The sequence below is a fragment of the Sclerotinia sclerotiorum genome, genomic scaffold, assembly GCF_000146945.2.
Source record: "Sclerotinia sclerotiorum 1980 UF-70 scaffold_17 genomic scaffold, whole genome shotgun sequence".
NCBI classification, from domain to species: domain Eukaryota; kingdom Fungi; phylum Ascomycota; class Leotiomycetes; order Helotiales; family Sclerotiniaceae; genus Sclerotinia; species Sclerotinia sclerotiorum.
Window position 1 is genome coordinate 320,633 of NW_001820819.1, and position 19,003 is coordinate 339,635.

General features: G+C 41.3%; 7 protein-coding genes across 7 annotated transcripts; 4 read left to right on the forward strand and 3 right to left on the reverse strand.

Moving 5' to 3' along the window:
* Window positions 1-266: 266 nt before the first annotated feature.
* SS1G_11075 (hypothetical protein) lies at window positions 267-1,910 on the forward strand (the record flags this gene model as incomplete). The annotated part of the gene is made up of 1 exon (XM_001587784.1): window positions 267-1,910. The coding sequence occupies one exon, from the start codon at window positions 267-269 to the stop codon at window positions 1,908-1,910; it is 1,644 nt and encodes a 547-aa protein (XP_001587834.1).
* Window positions 1,911-2,182: 272 nt separating this feature from the next.
* Window positions 2,183-2,563, forward strand: SS1G_11076 (predicted protein; the record flags this gene model as incomplete). The annotated part of the gene is made up of 3 exons (XM_001587785.1): window positions 2,183-2,319; window positions 2,395-2,437; window positions 2,495-2,563. 3 exons carry the CDS (start codon window positions 2,183-2,185, stop codon window positions 2,561-2,563), a joined length of 249 nt encoding a protein of 82 aa, XP_001587835.1.
* An 8,826-nt stretch (window positions 2,564-11,389) lies between these two features.
* SS1G_11077 (predicted protein) lies at window positions 11,390-11,987 on the reverse strand (the record flags this gene model as incomplete). The annotated part of the gene is made up of 2 exons (XM_001587786.1): window positions 11,390-11,561; window positions 11,968-11,987. The coding sequence occupies 2 exons, from the start codon at window positions 11,985-11,987 to the stop codon at window positions 11,390-11,392; spliced, it is 192 nt and encodes a 63-aa protein (XP_001587836.1).
* Window positions 11,988-13,329: 1,342 nt separating this feature from the next.
* Window positions 13,330-13,584, forward strand: SS1G_11078 (predicted protein; the record flags this gene model as incomplete). Its single annotated transcript, XM_001587787.1, has 1 exon — window positions 13,330-13,584. One exon carries the CDS (start codon window positions 13,330-13,332, stop codon window positions 13,582-13,584), a length of 255 nt encoding a protein of 84 aa, XP_001587837.1.
* Window positions 13,585-15,637: 2,053 nt separating this feature from the next.
* On the reverse strand, window positions 15,638-15,922 carry SS1G_11079 (predicted protein; the record flags this gene model as incomplete). Its single annotated transcript, XM_001587788.1, has 2 exons — window positions 15,638-15,714; window positions 15,820-15,922. 2 exons carry the CDS (start codon window positions 15,920-15,922, stop codon window positions 15,638-15,640), a joined length of 180 nt encoding a protein of 59 aa, XP_001587838.1.
* Window positions 15,923-16,281: 359 nt separating this feature from the next.
* SS1G_11080 (predicted protein) lies at window positions 16,282-17,256 on the reverse strand (the record flags this gene model as incomplete). Its single annotated transcript, XM_001587789.1, has 3 exons — window positions 16,282-16,559; window positions 16,854-17,039; window positions 17,187-17,256. The coding sequence occupies 3 exons, from the start codon at window positions 17,254-17,256 to the stop codon at window positions 16,282-16,284; spliced, it is 534 nt and encodes a 177-aa protein (XP_001587839.1).
* A 629-nt stretch (window positions 17,257-17,885) lies between these two features.
* SS1G_11081 (hypothetical protein) lies at window positions 17,886-18,841 on the forward strand (the record flags this gene model as incomplete). The annotated part of the gene is made up of 3 exons (XM_001587790.1): window positions 17,886-18,585; window positions 18,662-18,748; window positions 18,822-18,841. 3 exons carry the CDS (start codon window positions 17,886-17,888, stop codon window positions 18,839-18,841), a joined length of 807 nt encoding a protein of 268 aa, XP_001587840.1.
* Between the last annotated feature and the right edge of the window lie 162 nt (window positions 18,842-19,003).

A 19,003-nucleotide genomic window follows, 5' to 3' on the forward strand; every position in this document is an offset into this window, starting at 1 on the left:
AATTGTCTGTATATTAATCAATATTTATAATTCAATTAGCCTTGTCCAATTCCGTCTGCTGTTTGCGGACAATTCAACATCAATTAACTGTGCACGGACCAATAAAACGATAAGAACCTCTAATCAACAACACACGACCGAGAAGTCCGATGGAAGAGTAATACAACTTCCACGAGAACCTCAATATAGAATGGAAAGACGACTTGTATGACCTGAAAGCTCCACTTCAGTGTGATACTGAATGTCTCATAGTAGACCACAACAAGATGTCTGCCAAACTTCAATCATCTAATCCTTTCAGGAGAAAAGCTGCCTTCCCTTCTTCGACCATCTCTCCTTCTTCGATACCTGCTGTCAACCACTTCGGGGACTCAGAACAATCTGCGAATCCGAATACCGAATATGCATATTCAGAAAGTCAAGATGGGGGAAAGAAGACATCCAAAAAGGTTCGAGTTCAGTCTCCACCACCATCATCCCCCTCAATCCCGGATTCTACATCGACTATAGGGGAGGATTCGGGACCTTTCGAAAACCCGATGCGAGTACCTCGAGAGTATGAACAGGATCCATTTGACAGTCTTACATCTGATATATCTGAGGATGAGGTGGAGGTGGAGGATAAACCTCCAAGGGCTCCGATTCTGAATCCATTTTCCAAGACGTTGCAGACAATGGAGAATCCAAACAGAGATGCACTAGCTACATCACCTGCAATTGTTACTACCTCTGGGAGAGCGTCTATGGATGTGGATGCATTTAAAAGGTTATTGATGACTGGGAATGCGGGGTTGGGAACTTCTACCCCACTGCAATCCCCTCCTGTTCATGCATTAAGAGATGAAGGCAGCAGTAGTACGGATACATCTTCTCTATCACGACAATCGATTTTTGAACCAGTACAAGAGCCACATCCGGAATCACCAAGATCATCACATGAGATATCAGAACCTGGAGAATTACGAAGGACGATTTCTGACTCTTCATCATTACATGTGAAAAAGAAACCACCTCCACCGAGTTCGAGGCATGGTAAATTGATTAAAATGGAACTGAGGGATGAGCCTATGGCTGAGACTCCATTATCTCCTCCACTGGAAATTTCGGCGACAGCTCAATATTTTCCTATTATGACATCGACGCCGAATCGCTCCTTAACAGATTTGAACAAGCCCTTACCTCCTGCGCCACCTCGTGAAAGTGGTGAATCCGAACGAGAATCACCATTTGATAGAGAATCCGCAGGAAAAGTACCCGAGCCACCATCTCCATCCTCATCAATAAGACGAAAAACAGCTCCTCCACCACCTGTCACGCGAAGGCACAGTCAACTTGTTGGTGACTCAAAATTGAGTCGAAGTAATTCCGGCAGACTTTCACCAAGGCTTGAAGAAGACAATGTATCCGTATACTCAATAGAACCTGGGCGACCTCGATCTGACAGTGGAAAAGTACCACCTCCACCCCCAACACGAAAACATGGTCTTTCTCGAACTCAATCCCATCACGTATCTTCCTCACCATCTGCAACATCATTGCCTATTCCACCGCCAAAAAGGGGATCATCAAAACAAGGTCGACCACCATCAATACACAGTATCGAAGCTCCCAGTCCTCATATTTCCAAACGCGCCTCTATGCAAGGACCGCCCCCACCTCCTCGTGCTCGTCAAACACGGAATAGTCTTGATGTATCTCTAATCACACCTTCCTCTTCAAATCGTGCTAGTGGTGAATATCGACGAAGTTCTGATGGCCCTTCCATGTCACAAATTTCACGGTACGAAGAAAGCAGTGCGGCAACTCCTACGGGTGTTAATACCAACATTCTAGCAGATCTTAGTGCCTTACAACAAGAGATTGATGCACTAAGAAACCAATCACAACAACGGCAGCGGAGTGTCACATGAATATAGCATTGTGGACAAATTACTTATTCACCCTGGTGCTCATTGAGCAACTTCGGAGTCAAGAGCATATGTTATGGAACGTGGTAATGGTGAAACTCTATAGTTCACACCGCTATGTAAAAGGAATTGGAAAGTCCTATACTTTCGAAAGCGGTTGCAGCGCTATCTGTAAATATTTGGAACTGATGGATTTATGTTGGAATACTTGGAATCTGGCTCAAAAGGTTTGAGCTTCTTGGACATTAAGCTTTGGTGTTTAGCTTGGGAACTGTATGGGAGATTTGGAGTTGGGCATGATGGAGTACCGCCCACTTGGGCCTGTTCTATTTGAGGCGGGCTTATTGAGTTTGGACTTCCAGCTTCTTGGATATGTCATTGCTCCATTCCTGAAGCCATTGGAAACAATGAAGTAAATGGACAGGATACCAAGGGTGTGACTTGAAGGATCCAGCTTGTGGCCGCTGCTGATTCCGGCAGAAAACAGGGCAAAGCACGGCGAATTAACCATAGTTACGGAACATGTATCGGTGAGGCTGAGGCATGGATGGTCCTTGTTCCGTTTATTCTTATACAAAGCCATTTAGAAATTCGAGAGGTCATCAGGAAGCGAGAAAAAGCACAGAACCACGAAGAGCCCTGAAGAAGATTGCTGATCGATCGGATCGACAGTGCGATGAGCGGGAGTTTATTGTTTCGTGCAGGCGGTGGGGATGGGTGGAGGCGTTTAAAGTGGGTTTGGATCGTGCGAAATGTGCATTGATGAAGATTTGCAAGTTTGGAGCTAGGAAGGGAGCTAATGGAAGGCGCGGTGAGTAATGGGGGTGCGGGAGTACCTCGGCCACAAAGTGACGGACTGGTTGGAAAGTTGGAGGATTCTGGGATAGGGCTTGTAGACTTATTTGGATAAGACTTGGTGGTGTGGGAGGGGTGTACTACAAAGGTACACATGCACAATCACTAATCACTTCTGTGCCACGGTGATCTTTATTGGCACTCTAAGGGGGCAGACAAGATGCATTTGTTGGAGGGATCATGTTCGAGCAAGCTGCACCTGGAGGGGGGGGGGGGGGAAGAAAGTTTATACACTCCACTATTGCACATATGGCTGGTTGACTTGGGAAATATTGTATACTGTAAAGCGCTAGGGATACCATGGAGTAATATGACATCGAAGATACTACATTATTATCAATACGGATCTCTATAATTGGATTGGGGGTAAATCCCGACGACTTTGGGTAACTGATCTCGGAAGGAACTTGGATCAGATCATTATCTGGTTTGATGCATGGAGGGATCAGGGGTCAGTGGGTTTGAGAGGGAGATCATTTGTTCAATTGGTTGGATAGGGGGGTTGAAGTGAGGACACTGCATCGTGACTATCACTAGCTACAATTACAGACAATCATATGTACACTGTCCACTCAGCCTCATCTTGTTACGAATACGTAGTACGTATCACAAACAATGAACGACTATAGTTAAGTCTTTTGTGCATCAGCATATGTTTTAATATCGCCTTATACTTTTACTGTTACTCTTAATGTTACTATTAATGTTACATATCGTCATTGTGTCTCAGTTTTGTAGTATCCAACTCCAAATGCACATGCAAAGAAATCTTCGGAATCTTCGGTAAATCTAGTGGGTTACGGGGCTGGTAGGGAGGAAACCGGTCATGTGCACACGTATAATTAAGTTAGGGTTTGAAAAGAAAGCTTAGAAGCTTTAGCGTGGCATGGGACTTTTGCAGCGCAGAGCTTGGATTGGTATTGGGGTTGCGAGGTGGTGGGAACGCGAGCTTGCATGTACATGGCAGTTCGATGCGAAAAAGTTTAATTTTGGTGCTAAGGATGCGGCTAGTGGTTGTGGACTAGTGGTTCTTGATCCTTCGCTTATTTTTTTGTTGGTTTTCTTGTTGGTACAGACGTAGAATGCTAGAGTAGGTTGATGCGAATGCCTATTAATCATTCACTCTTTGGGATTCCCGAGATGGGAATTGAGTTTTCGATCTTCTGGTACGGTTGCCTAGAGGGTTTGCTACTCCGAAACTCTATTCCTGTGGTAATTAGAGGTGGAATTGTCTCGTTTTCTTGGCGCTGGTGTGGTAGGTATGTTTACGTTTTGGCTTGCACGTGTGTATGTGCTATGTATGTCTTGTGCATGATGACTTTAGTAAGGGGTGGACACACATGAGTGGATTTGATTGGTTTCCCATGGGTCGATTTGCATAAGTGAGTTTGTTTATAGAGTAGATCTGGTCTTGGTTTATATACTGCTTTATTTGGGGATTGGGATATGGTAATTGCGACCTTGGACGGGTTTGCCTTGAGATGCTGCTCGCTATGATGCCACGAGGCACCGACCGGGGAGATCTAGATAGTGTTTTTGATACTATCTGCTTTAAGAAGAGATGATTATTAGGGTAGGGAAATTAGACGGTGATTTATTTTCTCATCTCTCCTAAATGTAATGGAATGGGCGGATCGGTGGAAGATTGTAAGTGTGAGGTTAGGATTTAGATGTTTACTAGGTAGGTAGTTGAAGATTGTCTTATTGACGAGGGAGTCTGAGGGTAGGGGTGCGGGAACGGGAACGGGTGTCTGAGCGTATGGCATAGTATGGTTTGGTTTAGTCTAGTCTAGTATGGTTTAGTTTGATATTATATGGGTGTATTTATATATATAATATATGTGTATTTACTGGATTTATTGGATTTATAGTTTGTGGAGTTTATATTAAATCATAATGTTTCGTGTGTATCCAATATTCAATATTTGATGTCAATTAGATTAAGTTCATTTAGTTCTTTTTTAAATGCTTATTATTATATCATGGGCTGATGACTGAGGGCTGATGGATACAGGAAATAGGGGAGTTAGTCGAGGTAGATTGATTGAGATACGTTGATAGATAATAGAGATTCATTGGTTTTTGTTTCTGCTTGTAAGATCGATGTTTGCTGGAAATGTTTGGTTGTAGGAGATTGGAGGTGTGCGTATAAGTGCAAAGCGCAAAGTGCAAAGGTGTAGAATGAGATACGAGGGGAGGGGATGTAATAGAATGGAATGGAATGGATGGATAGATGGATGGATATACTTTTGGTTATTTAATTAGTGAATTTTAGATGGCAGATTCGGTATAAAAAAATAGAGGTTTATTAATAAATGAATAATAATCAGGAGATAGAATATAAGATATTTAATATCTATTACTGTTATAGAGGAAAATATTTATGTATTCAATTTATTTGTTTATAAATATTTTAACATGTTATTTGTTTTCTATGAATTTATAATATACTTGAATATTAAACTAATAAATTAAATATTAACTCTCTCACTTCTCAATAGTATCTGAATTAGAAACATAATCCTCAAAACCTCAAGATAAAAAATGAATAATATTATTATATATACGGTACAAGATACTATACCCGAAAGAAATTTTTTGAGAATAGTCTGCAAGGATTTTCAAGGGGGTGTTGTACTAGATAGATGAATGGATGGATGGATGGATAGATAGATAGATAGATAGATACTAGGCTGAGAATTTTATAAGCTGGGTATCAATTAAACCTTGGCTATATAATTAGGTAGATTAGATATTGTCAGAGAGTTCTGTTTAGATGGGATAGGATGGAATAGGATAGGATGAATAGATAGGTGCTGAAGAAGGACCTAAGATGTATGAGCTGAAATCTCGTATGTGATGGGTAGATAATATCTACTAGCTATATCTCATGTTTGGAAGCTGTGATGTGGGAAAGTTGGTTGGTTGGATGAGAGTTCTTTGCTGTGTGCATGGTGTGGTGGCTTGAGATTAGGAATAAGAGTAGGTAGGTAAGATGAGCCGCAGTGGTGGGATGAAAGTTTTATGTTATATTATATGGCGATAGGAGAGAGCTGTGTGTGGCAGTTTGTGGTACTGTGGTAAGCGATGCGTATGTACAGTGATGTGTGTATGATTTTGGATACCTGGTTCATTGATGCATTTTATATTATGAAATTGATGGAGTAGATGGGATGCCAAGGGGTAGAAGATAAGAGTTAGAGAGGGTTAATGTAGTATTGTGGGCGTATACAGCATGTGAGTAATTTATACTTCCGATCGCTACGCTTTACAGATGCCGAGTGTGAAGCGAATATTGAGGTGATCGGGGAAGGGGGGAGAAATGCAGGAAGTTTTCTGTATGTTGCATAATGGTTGGTTGGGCGGTAAGCTTGTGACGGGTATATACATGAGGTAAAAGAAAGAAATGGATCAAGGAAATGCCGAGATGAGATGTAGTGATTAGTAGAGAAGTTTATCCATATACTTGGAACTGCTTGGGGACATGATATTTTCGTATCGGACATTGCATGAACACATGTGAACACTGAATAGCAAGGAGATTTGTCTCCGCCCCCGCCGCTGTGTCTTCCCACGTGTAAACATGATTACGAGGCTTTGCTTTGATATTGTTTTACTTTCCCACTGTAGTGTATGCTATTGACGAAAACTAGTGAGATTCCGGCTTCTTGTATCGGAATGAGGTGCTTTGGGTGTATGCTGATCATCGCATATGATATAGTAGAATTCCCGATCCATTCGTTCATGCAATGCAGACAGATGCATATCCACAATAGCATGGCATGAATTATTGATTCTTAATAGCCATGTAGTTAAACGAGAGGTGCAACAACAATATATGAAATCTTCACTAAAAAGATGATCCAAAAAATCCGAATCCCGCAAAACACCCCTCTACAAATCCACACGGCAAGTAAAATTGATCGACCTCACGTATTCCCCCAATAATCGAAAGCCATAGAAAGAATCCAGTAACTCCCAGCTCCCCCGTTTCACCAAAACGGTCTTGCTGCATACTCCAAGAAATCACCTTGTACCACATCGGGAAGCAAGAGCTGCAAAGGCGCGCATCTACAAAGTCTGGGGTGCTTGTTTGGGGGCTGTATTCGTTGGAGATACGAGATATGAGCCACACTCTCCCTCATCATACATAACCCGACTTGGGATGGTAAGACATGGTCGGTGATCTAACGCTTGTTAATAATCACCACTTTCTTCGAAAACTAGGATTGTAGATCCAAATCAAACGCTAAATATATTTTCAAAAAAGAAAGAAAAAAAAAACCTCCGTAATGTACCGGTGAGAAACTGATACATCACATATCAAATTCCACCGATTATATCGTAAAATCGGGGATGCTAAAATGGCTTTCATACAGATGAACAATATGCAATGAAAATATTAGTTGCAAATCCAAATGGGTATGTTTCAGTAGTTTTCATCTGGAACATTTCGTCAATTGACGGTTGATGATTGCCATGCTAGTGACTCGTGGATAAGATGCATACGGAATGTGTAGTGATCCCGTGGCCATGTGTTACTTGTGATAGGGATGCAGTCTTGGTAATTTTTCGATATAGCATTGCCAAGTGATTCTAAGATATTTCGGGTTGGAGAAATTTTGGATGGTCGGATTGAAAAAGTTGTGTTTGATGATTTAATAATTTTCATTTTTACTTTTATTTCGATCCGAGTTCGCTTGAAATCTTTTCTTGATGAAGGGATGGATGGTCATGACTCGTTTGAAGGTTAGCTTAGCTTGCTTACCTTACTAGATTTCACATGCATTTATTGCATTCGATTTTCGATCACTAGTGCTAGATTGGAGATTTCCAAACGAAGCTAGATGGAACTTACCAAAACTTCTAATTCCTTTGATGATTCTCCATGTGTGTGAACACACATTTCGTCACATCCTTTTTGCCCTGGCAGCAATTTCTTGGTATTTTGACCTGTTTGGTAAAGGTAACATGGTATCTTTCGTCTGATTGATTCAACCTCTCCTGAAATGTATACAATGCGGGGTTGTGGCGTGGACACGGGTAGACACATTTACAATTTTTATCCCCAACCCTCCACTTTTTACTGTGATGCCCAGCTTTCTCGTATTGTGGTACACAAACCAAAAGAAGGATTGCATCTCGAAAATATTCACTATTGCAAAATAGTGACAAGTGCCCAGCTACTAGCATCAATCCGTAGTTTCTAATATCCCACTCTCCACTCTTCATCAAACATCACATCATCCCAAGTCACCATCGGAACTCATGACCGAATTAGCGAAAGCGATCCCCCCCATTTCTTCTCGAATCTTGCTTGAACCACTCGTCTAGTAATCCCCATACTACGTACATTTCAATCATTTCATGTACTGAAACCATATACTGGTACAAACACAGTAAGCATCTACAAACGAGCGGATCAAGGCTAAGGATTTGCTGGGTAGGATTCGTGTAGGGATTTATTAGGTAGGGAATAAATAAACAGGAAACAAACGAAAAGGTTTGTGCAACACGAGATCTCATCCCATCAAATTTTTTTGTACGACGCGGGAACGAAAGGTTTTAGTAGGTGCTTCGCATATGTTGAGGTTTGCGGATATGCGTTCTAGCCCACCCTCTAAAGAAGACAGATTAGTTTTATGAACCAAAAAAGGGGAGTATTGCATATAGACAGTGGAATATAATATCTATGACGAATACTCGCATCCATACATATCTTGAACCTAGCATATAACTGCATGGGAATCTGCAATTAGAAAACAGCCCGAAAGAGCACACGGTTCGGCTGTACCAAATTTCCCGCATCCTTTATCCTTAAACCAATCATTCCTACTCATCCTATTCCACCTCTAGTAATCCTAGAGCTGAATCCGAGCTCATGGAACCGAAAGCGTATGCATGACGGGATGAAAGAGAGGCTGATGAAATATCTAAAGTATAATTCTCAGCGACGGACGGGCCGAGACTTACATAAGTCGGTCCGCGTTGGAGTGTGATTTCGGGTTGGAGGTGTGATGTGATATCGGTAAGGATTTAGGGTTGGAGTGCAAAATATTGAATTGGGTGGCTGAATGGATTATTTGATGTAGTGGATGGTAGGATAGGGATTCTAACGGCTCTGCTTATGGTATGGTTTGGTGTGGTTATTAGTTATCGGGTTATAGGAGAATAAGAACAGGAAAAGGAATAGGGAAGGATGAAGTAGGTTGTAATGATTTTCAATACCCCTTTTTTTCCTCCCGTCCTTCCGATGCATTTTTACTGAATGTATCTATCTTCTTCTGAGCTGAAAGTCGGCAATTTTGATACAGCCCTGCATATCTTCAAACCATTGACCAATTACCTATCACTTCATTCATGAATCATCCCAAATTCCCTTCCTTCAACCTTTGAACCGTGCGTGCTTTAAATCGAGGATCCTCCCGTGATCAACCCCATTCTTCCCTTATCACCATCCTAGTCGAAGGTTACACAAGATTCAAGAAAGTGTCACCCGCGATGGCTCCACTCCACTCCACCCCGTCGACCGAGTCCTGACAATTAAATTTCTGACTAATTAGACTTTCTCGACTTATATTGATATTCATCAGCATCAGCACTTATTAATGATCCTTACCCCATTACCAAGAAATCATCCAGTCACCAACGGTCTTGGGAACTCAACGGGGAAGCAATAATTGTCCATATAGCGATGCTACCATTATTGGATAGAGCGTGTGTTAAAACTATCCGGATCCTGCCAAAGCTAAAAGGAAAAGAAAGCTAGAGCCAACTGTTTGTGAATCCCGGGTCTTCCGTCTATTTGCTCCCTTTCCAGAATAGAATAATGCGAGGATTGGCATTGATCGTAGGACGAGGATGAAGATGTCTGTGCGAAAAGGAGAGAGTTTAGATCAGATCACATCATATCGTAGGTATCGTACCATGTCTTGAACGATGATATGGAAAAGTATAATGCATCTTCAATAATTAATCCCTAATTCTAGACGCTAGGTATAAGTAAGCTTAGCTTAGATACCTTCCTTAGCTGCAAAAGGAAACCGATATAAATCCCCTAGCCGTAGCCCCTAGCCCAAAGCCCCCAGGCCCAACCCAACCCTGCCGTCCCCAAAATCTGGTTCGGTGCTTACGGTCGGTGGAGAAGCTTAGAGTGAGTGTATGTATGTATGTATGTATGTATGTATGTATGTATGTACACTGACCTGAAGACTCACACACCGGAGAGACTTCCCATCCTAGAATCAATAGTGATGATTTTTATGTCAAGAGGAAGCACAGGACAAGATGATCAATCAAGGAGATTAATAAGTCGCTTCCCCAATTCGTACAAACACCATCGGTGCCCCCTGAAAGATTCGTGTAACGATGAAGTGGGAACTTGGCGTCCTCATGTACCTTTGCGATAGGCCCTCTCGGCCTTCGGCTTTTCGCTCAGCGGTAGGTTGTGTCACGTTGAGTGAAATAAACGCTCAAGTTACCTTGGTAATGTTAAATTTAATGATCTGATGTTTTAATATATGAGATTGTGGATTGAAAGGACTGGATGAGAACCTTGTTTGGGTTTGGTTTATCTGCTGATTTAAGATTTTAAGAATTAGGATATATACTAATAGATAGATAGATAGATAGATTAATCATCTATCATCCTTGATTTAGCTTGCTTCCATCTTCTTTGGGTAAGGTTGAGTAAATGGATATTGAACCCTTTAAACCCTACGTCCGGAGTTATACATGTACATAGATATGGTTCAGGAATTGGCACGTACCGAATATATCTGCATTAATCAATCATTAATCAATCTTGGCGGAAACCTTCCGCTTTCTTCAAAACCTCTTATCTCAATATGAAACCTTTGAATTTCTAGAATTTGTATTCGTAATCATCAGATATGGATGGAGTCATCAACCACGAAATCACTCCCCTATTAACGCGTATCCATATCCACAACCTTCATCATAGGAACCAACATTGAACTCCATAGCTACAGAGAATCTAGGCGGTCTTCTCCACCAGTTCATCTCGCACCACTTGACTATCTAGTATTTAGTATCTAGTATCTTTCGCTGAAGAACGAGAGGCTTAGGTAGTATTAGCCAATATCGAACCCCTTTCCCATCATCATTAAACCCTAGAATACGGAGGATCTTTATTTCCGTCTTCTTATTTCCAAGCTCGTTTGCTTATACATGTTTTCTTGTAAGGTAAGATAGAAAGCATGTAATCTTAGATCAAGCTAAGATAAGGTTAAAGTTCCTCGTGTGATTCTCCAGATGCAGATTTTGACAGGAGGATGCTTGCATGCATGGTTAAGAGTTTCAAATGCGAGGTATACCATGATTTGATCTATCGACTCGTCCATCCATTCATCTTTTCATTTACCTGCGACAAGTTCAGGGAGTTTTAGACTGCCTACCTTTTCCGTTCTTAGCCGTGTGTGTCGGAAAAGCTCTCGCTTAATTATAGATTTCTACTCCGTAGATTACTCCGTCCAGAACTTGGGGCGCGGGGAGAGGAAGCGGAGTTGGGGTAGATAGAATCGGCAGTACGAAGGATCTCTAGAAAAAAATTTTAAGGTTCTGTGCGGACACACAGCCCTGAGGTAGATATTAAAACCTCCACATGATCAAAGCATTTGACCTATGAGCCTTGAGGTTTGAGGTTTGGGCCGTGGGCTTTGGGCCTTAGATGCAGATGCAGATTTCGATTTCGATATAGATTTCGATCTTGATCTTTTTGCGACTAAAGATAAAGTTTTAGGGCGGAGATTTGCGGAGAAAATTGGTCCGGAGTTGCATCTTTGAGTGTGATATGATCCTCGAGTCAGGATGTATTGTGTGGAGAGTTGGGATTTGGGAGGCGAGAGGGAAAATTCATCTAAGCATTGGAGATATCTGTCAACTTACTTGAGTAGACGGATAAATATATCTTTTTTCTAGACTTCTGACCTGAAGGATTTTTGATTGAAAAAATTGCGTACTGTATTATAAATCTTATTCTACAAGTATAGAGAATAACTCGAGAATCTTAAACCTATTGTTAGGATTAGAGGTTCAGTTTTATTCTAAGAAAAATCTCAGCTGATATTAATAAGATATATAATTATTAAAAAAATTGAATTATTTAAAAAAAATTTAGTTTTTAAATATATATATATATATTTATAAACTTATTGTGTTTACTATTTATATTTATTATACATACTTTCCACCAAAGAAAGACATCAGAGATTTCTTGAATCTTTAGGCTCAGAAGCGAGAGGGGAGAGGTTTGAGTTTGATAGCATGAGATGGGATGGAAAGATAGATGAGGGTTATTTATAGAGTATACTGTATATTGAGTTTTTGTAGGGAGGAGGGTGTGGTTGAGAGGGAAGATTGAATTGGATTGAATTGATGAGGAGGGTCCGCTGAGGAGAAGACGGAGAGGCAGATGGAGAGAGAGATGATGGAAAATCTTATTTAGGGTATTATTATAAAAAGAGTACTACTTGCTCTGTATATTACTACCTACTAGGTACTTATCATTTACGATTTATTTATATATATCTAGATCTATATCTAATTGAATAAATAAATCAATTACCTAATAAATTACTCATTACAGGGTTACTTAGTCCCCTTCAAGTTATGTCTGTGCAAAGCGAAATAAAAATAAAAATACAAATAATGATCAGTCAGATTATATACAGTAATAGATAATAGTCAAGTTTAAGATAAATAATACTCTACATAGGGTAGTAGTAGAGTAGTATTCCGGAATTCCGAAAGGAGTTAATGAATAATGGATGAGGAAGGAATGATATCATTATTCTCCAGATTATCATTCAATAAAATACTGTAACTAGGTAATGTAAATCTATAGATTCCCGAGGCGGATCAGCAAAAAGATTCGGAGACGAAAAATAGAAAACAGAAAAAAAAGACGAGAAGCTTGCTAGAAGAGGATTGATCTCTGCCCTATATGGTTGATTGGTTGTTGTAAGATCAGATCTATCATCTTAGTAAAGTTGGTGAGTGCAAAGGATTGGTCAGCAAGAGGGACGAGTCTCCCTCGGTTGCCTCTCTTAATACGCTTTAGATCCAATTTTCATCCGTGGTTCTTCCTGGTGGATTTCCGTCGTCTGTGTTTTGATACCTAGGTAATTGTTTGGCTTGGTTTTGGTTTGTTTTGGCTTGATTTGGGTACTGGTGTTGGTGTTGATGTTGGTGCGCCGGAGTAATTAAAAGATTGAGGGCCGGTCCGTGGTGTCCGCAGTTTGGTGTACGGGATTGAGACGAGACGGTTTTTGTAAGTTCACGTTTCGCTCAGACACATTTTGACAACTGCTTCTCCGTATAAAGAAGGGATGTAGGGAAAAACTTCGGTCTTTCAACCTTTTTGCTCTCCATAACTCGTATCATTCGTACTTCCATCTCACAGAAGGAAATTGAAGAGGGGGATCATTTTGTATGTGTCAGTATCAAGATTTTCATTCTCATCATCCTCATCCAAATGTAGATAGGATATAACTCGAGTACATGAAGATGTCTAAGATCTTGGGGTGGCTCAGATGGGAAGTGGAAGATGCCGAAGATAGATATTCGCAGACTTACTGATGTAGTTGATGATCTTCCTCTCCTCTCCATAAAAACGAAAAGCATCGACATTCGCAACCAGGACCCTAAATGGATGAAACTGGCATTTTTGGCCAACTGCTGCATACCGAAGAAGGGTCATTTAAAAAGTCATTTAAATATCTTCCGTGCCCACCATGGGTACTGCTGCGCTTCCGCATCGGTTCTAGAAAGAGGGGTTATTGAAGATGATGCTTCATTTTAGTCTTGATGAATCTGGATGTGATTCGTCTATCTGGGTAATATGGGTATGGAAAGGGAGGGTATTCTCTTGATCCTGGTATCACTCATACATGCTGTATCTAGGTATCTTGGATCGAGTCGTCATCTATTAGGCCCATACCTTTTTTTCTCATCTAGCAATCTCAAGAGAAGAGATGCACGCAATAACGGGGGGGGAATGGATGTACGGGTAAGAGAAGAGGTCCAGTTTTTGATGTCGAAAGGGCCGACGACGATCAGTATTTCCACTTCTGCAAGTATTCGTAGTAGTGTATGCGCAATGAATGTAAGTCTTGGAGTGCTATGTACGGAGTAAGTAGTAAGTACTGCTTAAGTGAGTGAATGCATTTGTAGTAGAGTCTGAGGGTAAATGGACCACGGTGATGGGTAGTTTTTGATGCCGATGGTGTTTTGTTGAGTGGTATGTTGTATGTGTTGTATCTGTTGTAGGGATGAAAAAGACCACAGTGGCCAAGTCAGGATCAGGACAATTCAACAAGCTCGACTCGACGCATGTACGCATGATGTTAAAGAGATGGAAGCCATCGCATTAGCCTTTGGTGGGGATAGTACTAGAGAAGAAACAGAGAATAGACCTATAACAGACCTTGAAATGTTCATTGCCCCCCCCTACTTTCTTTCACACATGTACACACGTCGATCTAGTATATTATGGGTATGGAATCTCGATTAATTATTAATTATTCATCAGTTCTGGTTAATATAATGAAATCCATTTATGAATAGCCTAAGTTTGCTCTGATTGCTTCGTTACCAATCATTCAACATGTTCCAATCAAGATTGCTGCAGATGTGTAGATATGCAGGAATTGTGCAAGGATATTCCTTGATGCCTTTTCGTTTCTACCTTGGACCTTCATTATTAGCATGAGGGAAATTCTAGCCTGCCGGTATATTTATGGTGATTAGTATATTTATTATGATTATCTATCTGCCTAGGTATGACTTGGTGACATTTTCTTGTAAGGCGGGGTTAGGGGGAAGGAAAGGTGTCAGCTAAAAGATCCGAGAAGGAATAGTCAGCTAAGATCCGAGAAGGAATATGATATATCACAGGATATGAGTAAATGAGTGAATGAATGAATGAATCCATTTCAATTCATTTTATTTCATTATATTCCTACTTGAATTATTCTTCTTTCATCTTATTCATATCTATTTTTTGATCATTCCTATTATCATTATCATTCTGTAACGCAAGATAAAAATTCCCATAACCTTGTGAGAAAGTGGAAACTTTCATCACTCTCTCAAATTCCTCAATCCCTCAACCATGGAATGTGGAACCCTATGACATTTTGTTAAAGAATCAAAGACGAACTTCTCGGGCTTTCTTGAAAGGGAAAGGAAAGGGAAATATTCAAAACTATTCCCGAATTCTTCCCTTTTGTCCCCTTCCCTTCCTTCCCTTCCTTCCCTTCCCTTCCCTTCCCCTCTTCTCCCCATTGATCGACCAAATTTCAAGTCAAACAAACACCCCTGAGCTGAAACCTTCCTACCGCTTCAAAACATATACATACACCTTGGAAACATATCATTCGTCCAATCAATGACATCTTCAAGACAACTACAAGATCCATCACAGAATGAAAAAAAAATGAAAATGTCAAAATAGAACAGAACAGAACATTGGATCCAAGGAAGCGTAAAAGTATATGAAATTTGGTCTGTCTTTTCAGCCTATATCTTGGTGTATTTTTCGGAATGTTACGTTTTTGGAGCTGAGCCTGCCCACCTGCATTTTTTAATGACCGGAGAGAGCCCATCCATCCCATGAGATCAAGATATCCGCTTCTAACAGAATATTCCAACTTGTTTTCCGAAAAAGTCGAAAGGGTTTAGACTGTAGAGTCTTTTGATCCTAATGCACGATTCAGGGACACGATGAATATCAGTGGTTTTCGCCCAAGAAATCATCTGAACTGAGATGCATGATTCTGGAACCTGAACTGATGTGATGGATGGATAGATAGATGGATGACATGTGTTACTCAGTTGATACTTAGTTGACTAAATTATATCTCCTCGATCACATCTACTTTTCTACTTTGAGTAATAGTTCCATGTATCACCTCGTGAGCCACACTATTATCTATCATTACAAATATATGAGGAAGATAACTAAACACAACATATCACAATCGCTTCCCCTCTCCTTTCAAATGATAAAAAAAAATTAAAAAATTATATAACATACACAGGTTTCCACCTTCACGATACCTCCATTTTATTTCTTTAATCTTCCCGTCCCCTGCAATACCGCAATACCATCCATCTCCTGGACCATCATCACGGACCATCGTATCTCGAGAAAACAATCAAACGGGTCTCACATCGGGCTTGACTCATCATCGTCTGGACTCTGGAGAAGTCGAAGTGGAAGTGGAAGGGAAAGACGGAGGAAGCATCCAGCAGAGCATCATCAACCGAAAAGGGCATCGTACGGTACCGTGGCACGCTACGTCCATAAGGATCTTGCTCCAATCCAACCTAAATCCAACCTACGTGCCGTACCGTACCTCTCTTTACCTAAGCTACCTGTTCACCTAGTACCTATTCACCTAGTACCTACCTACCTACCAACTTACCAACCCACCTAAGCTTTATTCTGCACCCACCACGGAACGAATTGCGACCCTGTCTTTGAGTGGTTTTTCGCTTAGGCCTGTTCATCCACTACGCATACGGTACCCATACAGTATCCATACATCCATCCATACATCCATCCATACCCATCCACCCATCCAGGACCCATACAGACAATTACTTCGTACGGTAAGGTCCAGCCTAGCCATCTGCAAGCAGTACGAAGCAACTTTGGAGCAAAGCGAAGCAAGGCAAAGCAGCAAAGCAGAGCAAAGCAAAGCAAAGCACAGCAACAAGCCTCTCTTAACCTTGCACCTCGATTTACCCAAAATTCATACCAAATTACCAAAACTAATTGTCACTTTTTGTTACCCTTTTCAACCTACTTGCAAATCCCAATTCTGGGGGTGGCCCTTTCTCTCTTGGCTTTCGTTATTAATACATAATAATCTGTACATCTTCTTGTCCTTGTGTTCTCTCTTGTACACCTACTACACAGACACAGACTACACTTACACTCACTCGTACATGTACGTTTATTGTACAACAAACCACACTTTTTTTTTCTCTCCGAAAACTTAGTTGTTGTGTCCGTCACACGTTCTACCATAAGAGGGGGGAAATCATTGTGCGTCCTGTTCTTACTCGGTTTTCGATACAAATACTGTACTCCATACGCCTTTGACGTTCGAGAGTCGATGCAGCAAGCGATATAAATCATTTGGCCTACCCATCCACACCCATACCCATACGGAAGTGTCCAGTACCTCACTGACTCCACTTCCTTTTGGAGATTTGAGATTGGATCGAAACGGAATTGAATCTCAGAGTCTGAAGTTTGTAAGGTCCCTCCTTCCCTCCCTTGTCAGATTTTCAATTTGCGCACGTTCATCTCCCGTACCTTCTTCACAGTTCACACCTGCACACGCACCAGCGACTCTTTAAAACCCCCTTCCATCCTAATATCCTAATCCTGACATCCTAACATCCTAACATCCTTCCCACCCACCCCCTTCACCTTGTTCAAAAAGTGTTCCACCCCCTTCATTATCTTTTGTTTCATTCGGTCAAAAAATCCAAAATAACCCTAGTCTCTCGTTATTAATTAATCCTCGGAACAGGCCCGCTAAATCGAATCTTTACTCTTACCCCGAAACTTTAACATTTCCCATTTTATCGGCAAGAGAAGACGGGGTTTGTTGGATAATAATACCCATATACTATTGTGAACCTCCTCTTCGAAATTCCAATCCAGAAGTCAAAGCTTCCATATCATCCATACATATCGCCCACAAACACATCATACATACATACTACATACACGCACACACATATACACACATCCACATACACATTCACGCATTCACGCATTCACGCATACACACATATACACATACATACACACCTACCTTCCTACATACATACATACCTACATACATTTACCAAAAGTACTTTATTACACTTTCATACCTCTACCCACATCATTCCCAGCAACTCACCTCCTCCAAACCTTTTTTACCTTTTTAACTTTTATTTCCAGCACAAACATCTTCGAATGATTGTTTGATTAAAACTTGGTACAATACACCGTGCTGCGTGGTTGTTATGGTGATTGTCATTAATAAATCGCATTCATCATTTTCTTTGGTCGGATCTTGCTCGGTAGGAAAGGTGGATATGGATATGCAACTTACACCTGTGTCATCAGAGGAGGCCATCTTCGAATGGTCAGATCATTCAACTAGCCCAGATCGAGACGACGTCGAAGAAATCATACGACAAACACAGGGAGTATACCCAAACATTCCTAGGCGACCAAGAGTGATCCGAGCACCAACTCGTCGACGAGTTCGAATTGACGAATCTTGTGGTGATTATTCGAGTGTCAACTTTCAACATTATAAATTTGGGAGAATTGAAATGAGAGCTGGCAGTATGGATGGTTCAGATGGTTCAAACTCCTCCGCAATTACGGTTATGACTTCGGCGACCTCATCGTGCGGTGATCCTTGGAGCGCAGGGGGATTTGTAGAGGAGGAGCAAGATGGCCATGAACATAACGGATCGGTGGAAGGTAGTTGGGATGGAGAACACATACATGAACACGATCATGATCATGATCAAGATCACGATTTTGATATGTTGTTGGAACCAAAATTGGAGCCTTTGGATGATGAGGTAAACTTGGAGTCGGTCGCTCCGCGCACATCTTCGACACTACCCTCGCCTGCGCAACCGAAACGACCCCGTGGTCGCCCGCGTAAAAATCCCGTACAAACTATCGAGCCATTGCACAAGATTGCGAAAGGAAGATCAAAGACTGGTTGTGTAACATGTAGGAGAAGAAAGAAGAAGTGTGATGAAGCCAAACCTAGGTGTATGTTTTGAGTTACCCGCATGGTCCCATCGCCCCTCCCATGATGTCATTATGCTAATGGTCATCCGTTACACAGGTATGAATTGCGAAAAGAATGCAGTCGTTTGTGAAGGCTATCCAGAAAAACAAGTCTGGAAGAGTGGGAAGGAAAAGGCTGAAGAAGGTACACCCTTTTGGAAATGCCAGCTATCAATACCGGAGATACTGATTAAGTCGACAGCAGCCCGTCTGCGTAGGGTCAGCTTGCCCAATATAACACTTCAACCTGTGATTCGGGGAGTCGAAACATCTGGAGATAAAGTTTTCTTCGAACATTATATCTACAGATTGAGTCACATTTTCACAGTTGAAGGGGCGGACAATAATGCATTCAAGGATCAGTTACTGCCAATGGCTGTACAACATGCTGGTCTCATGC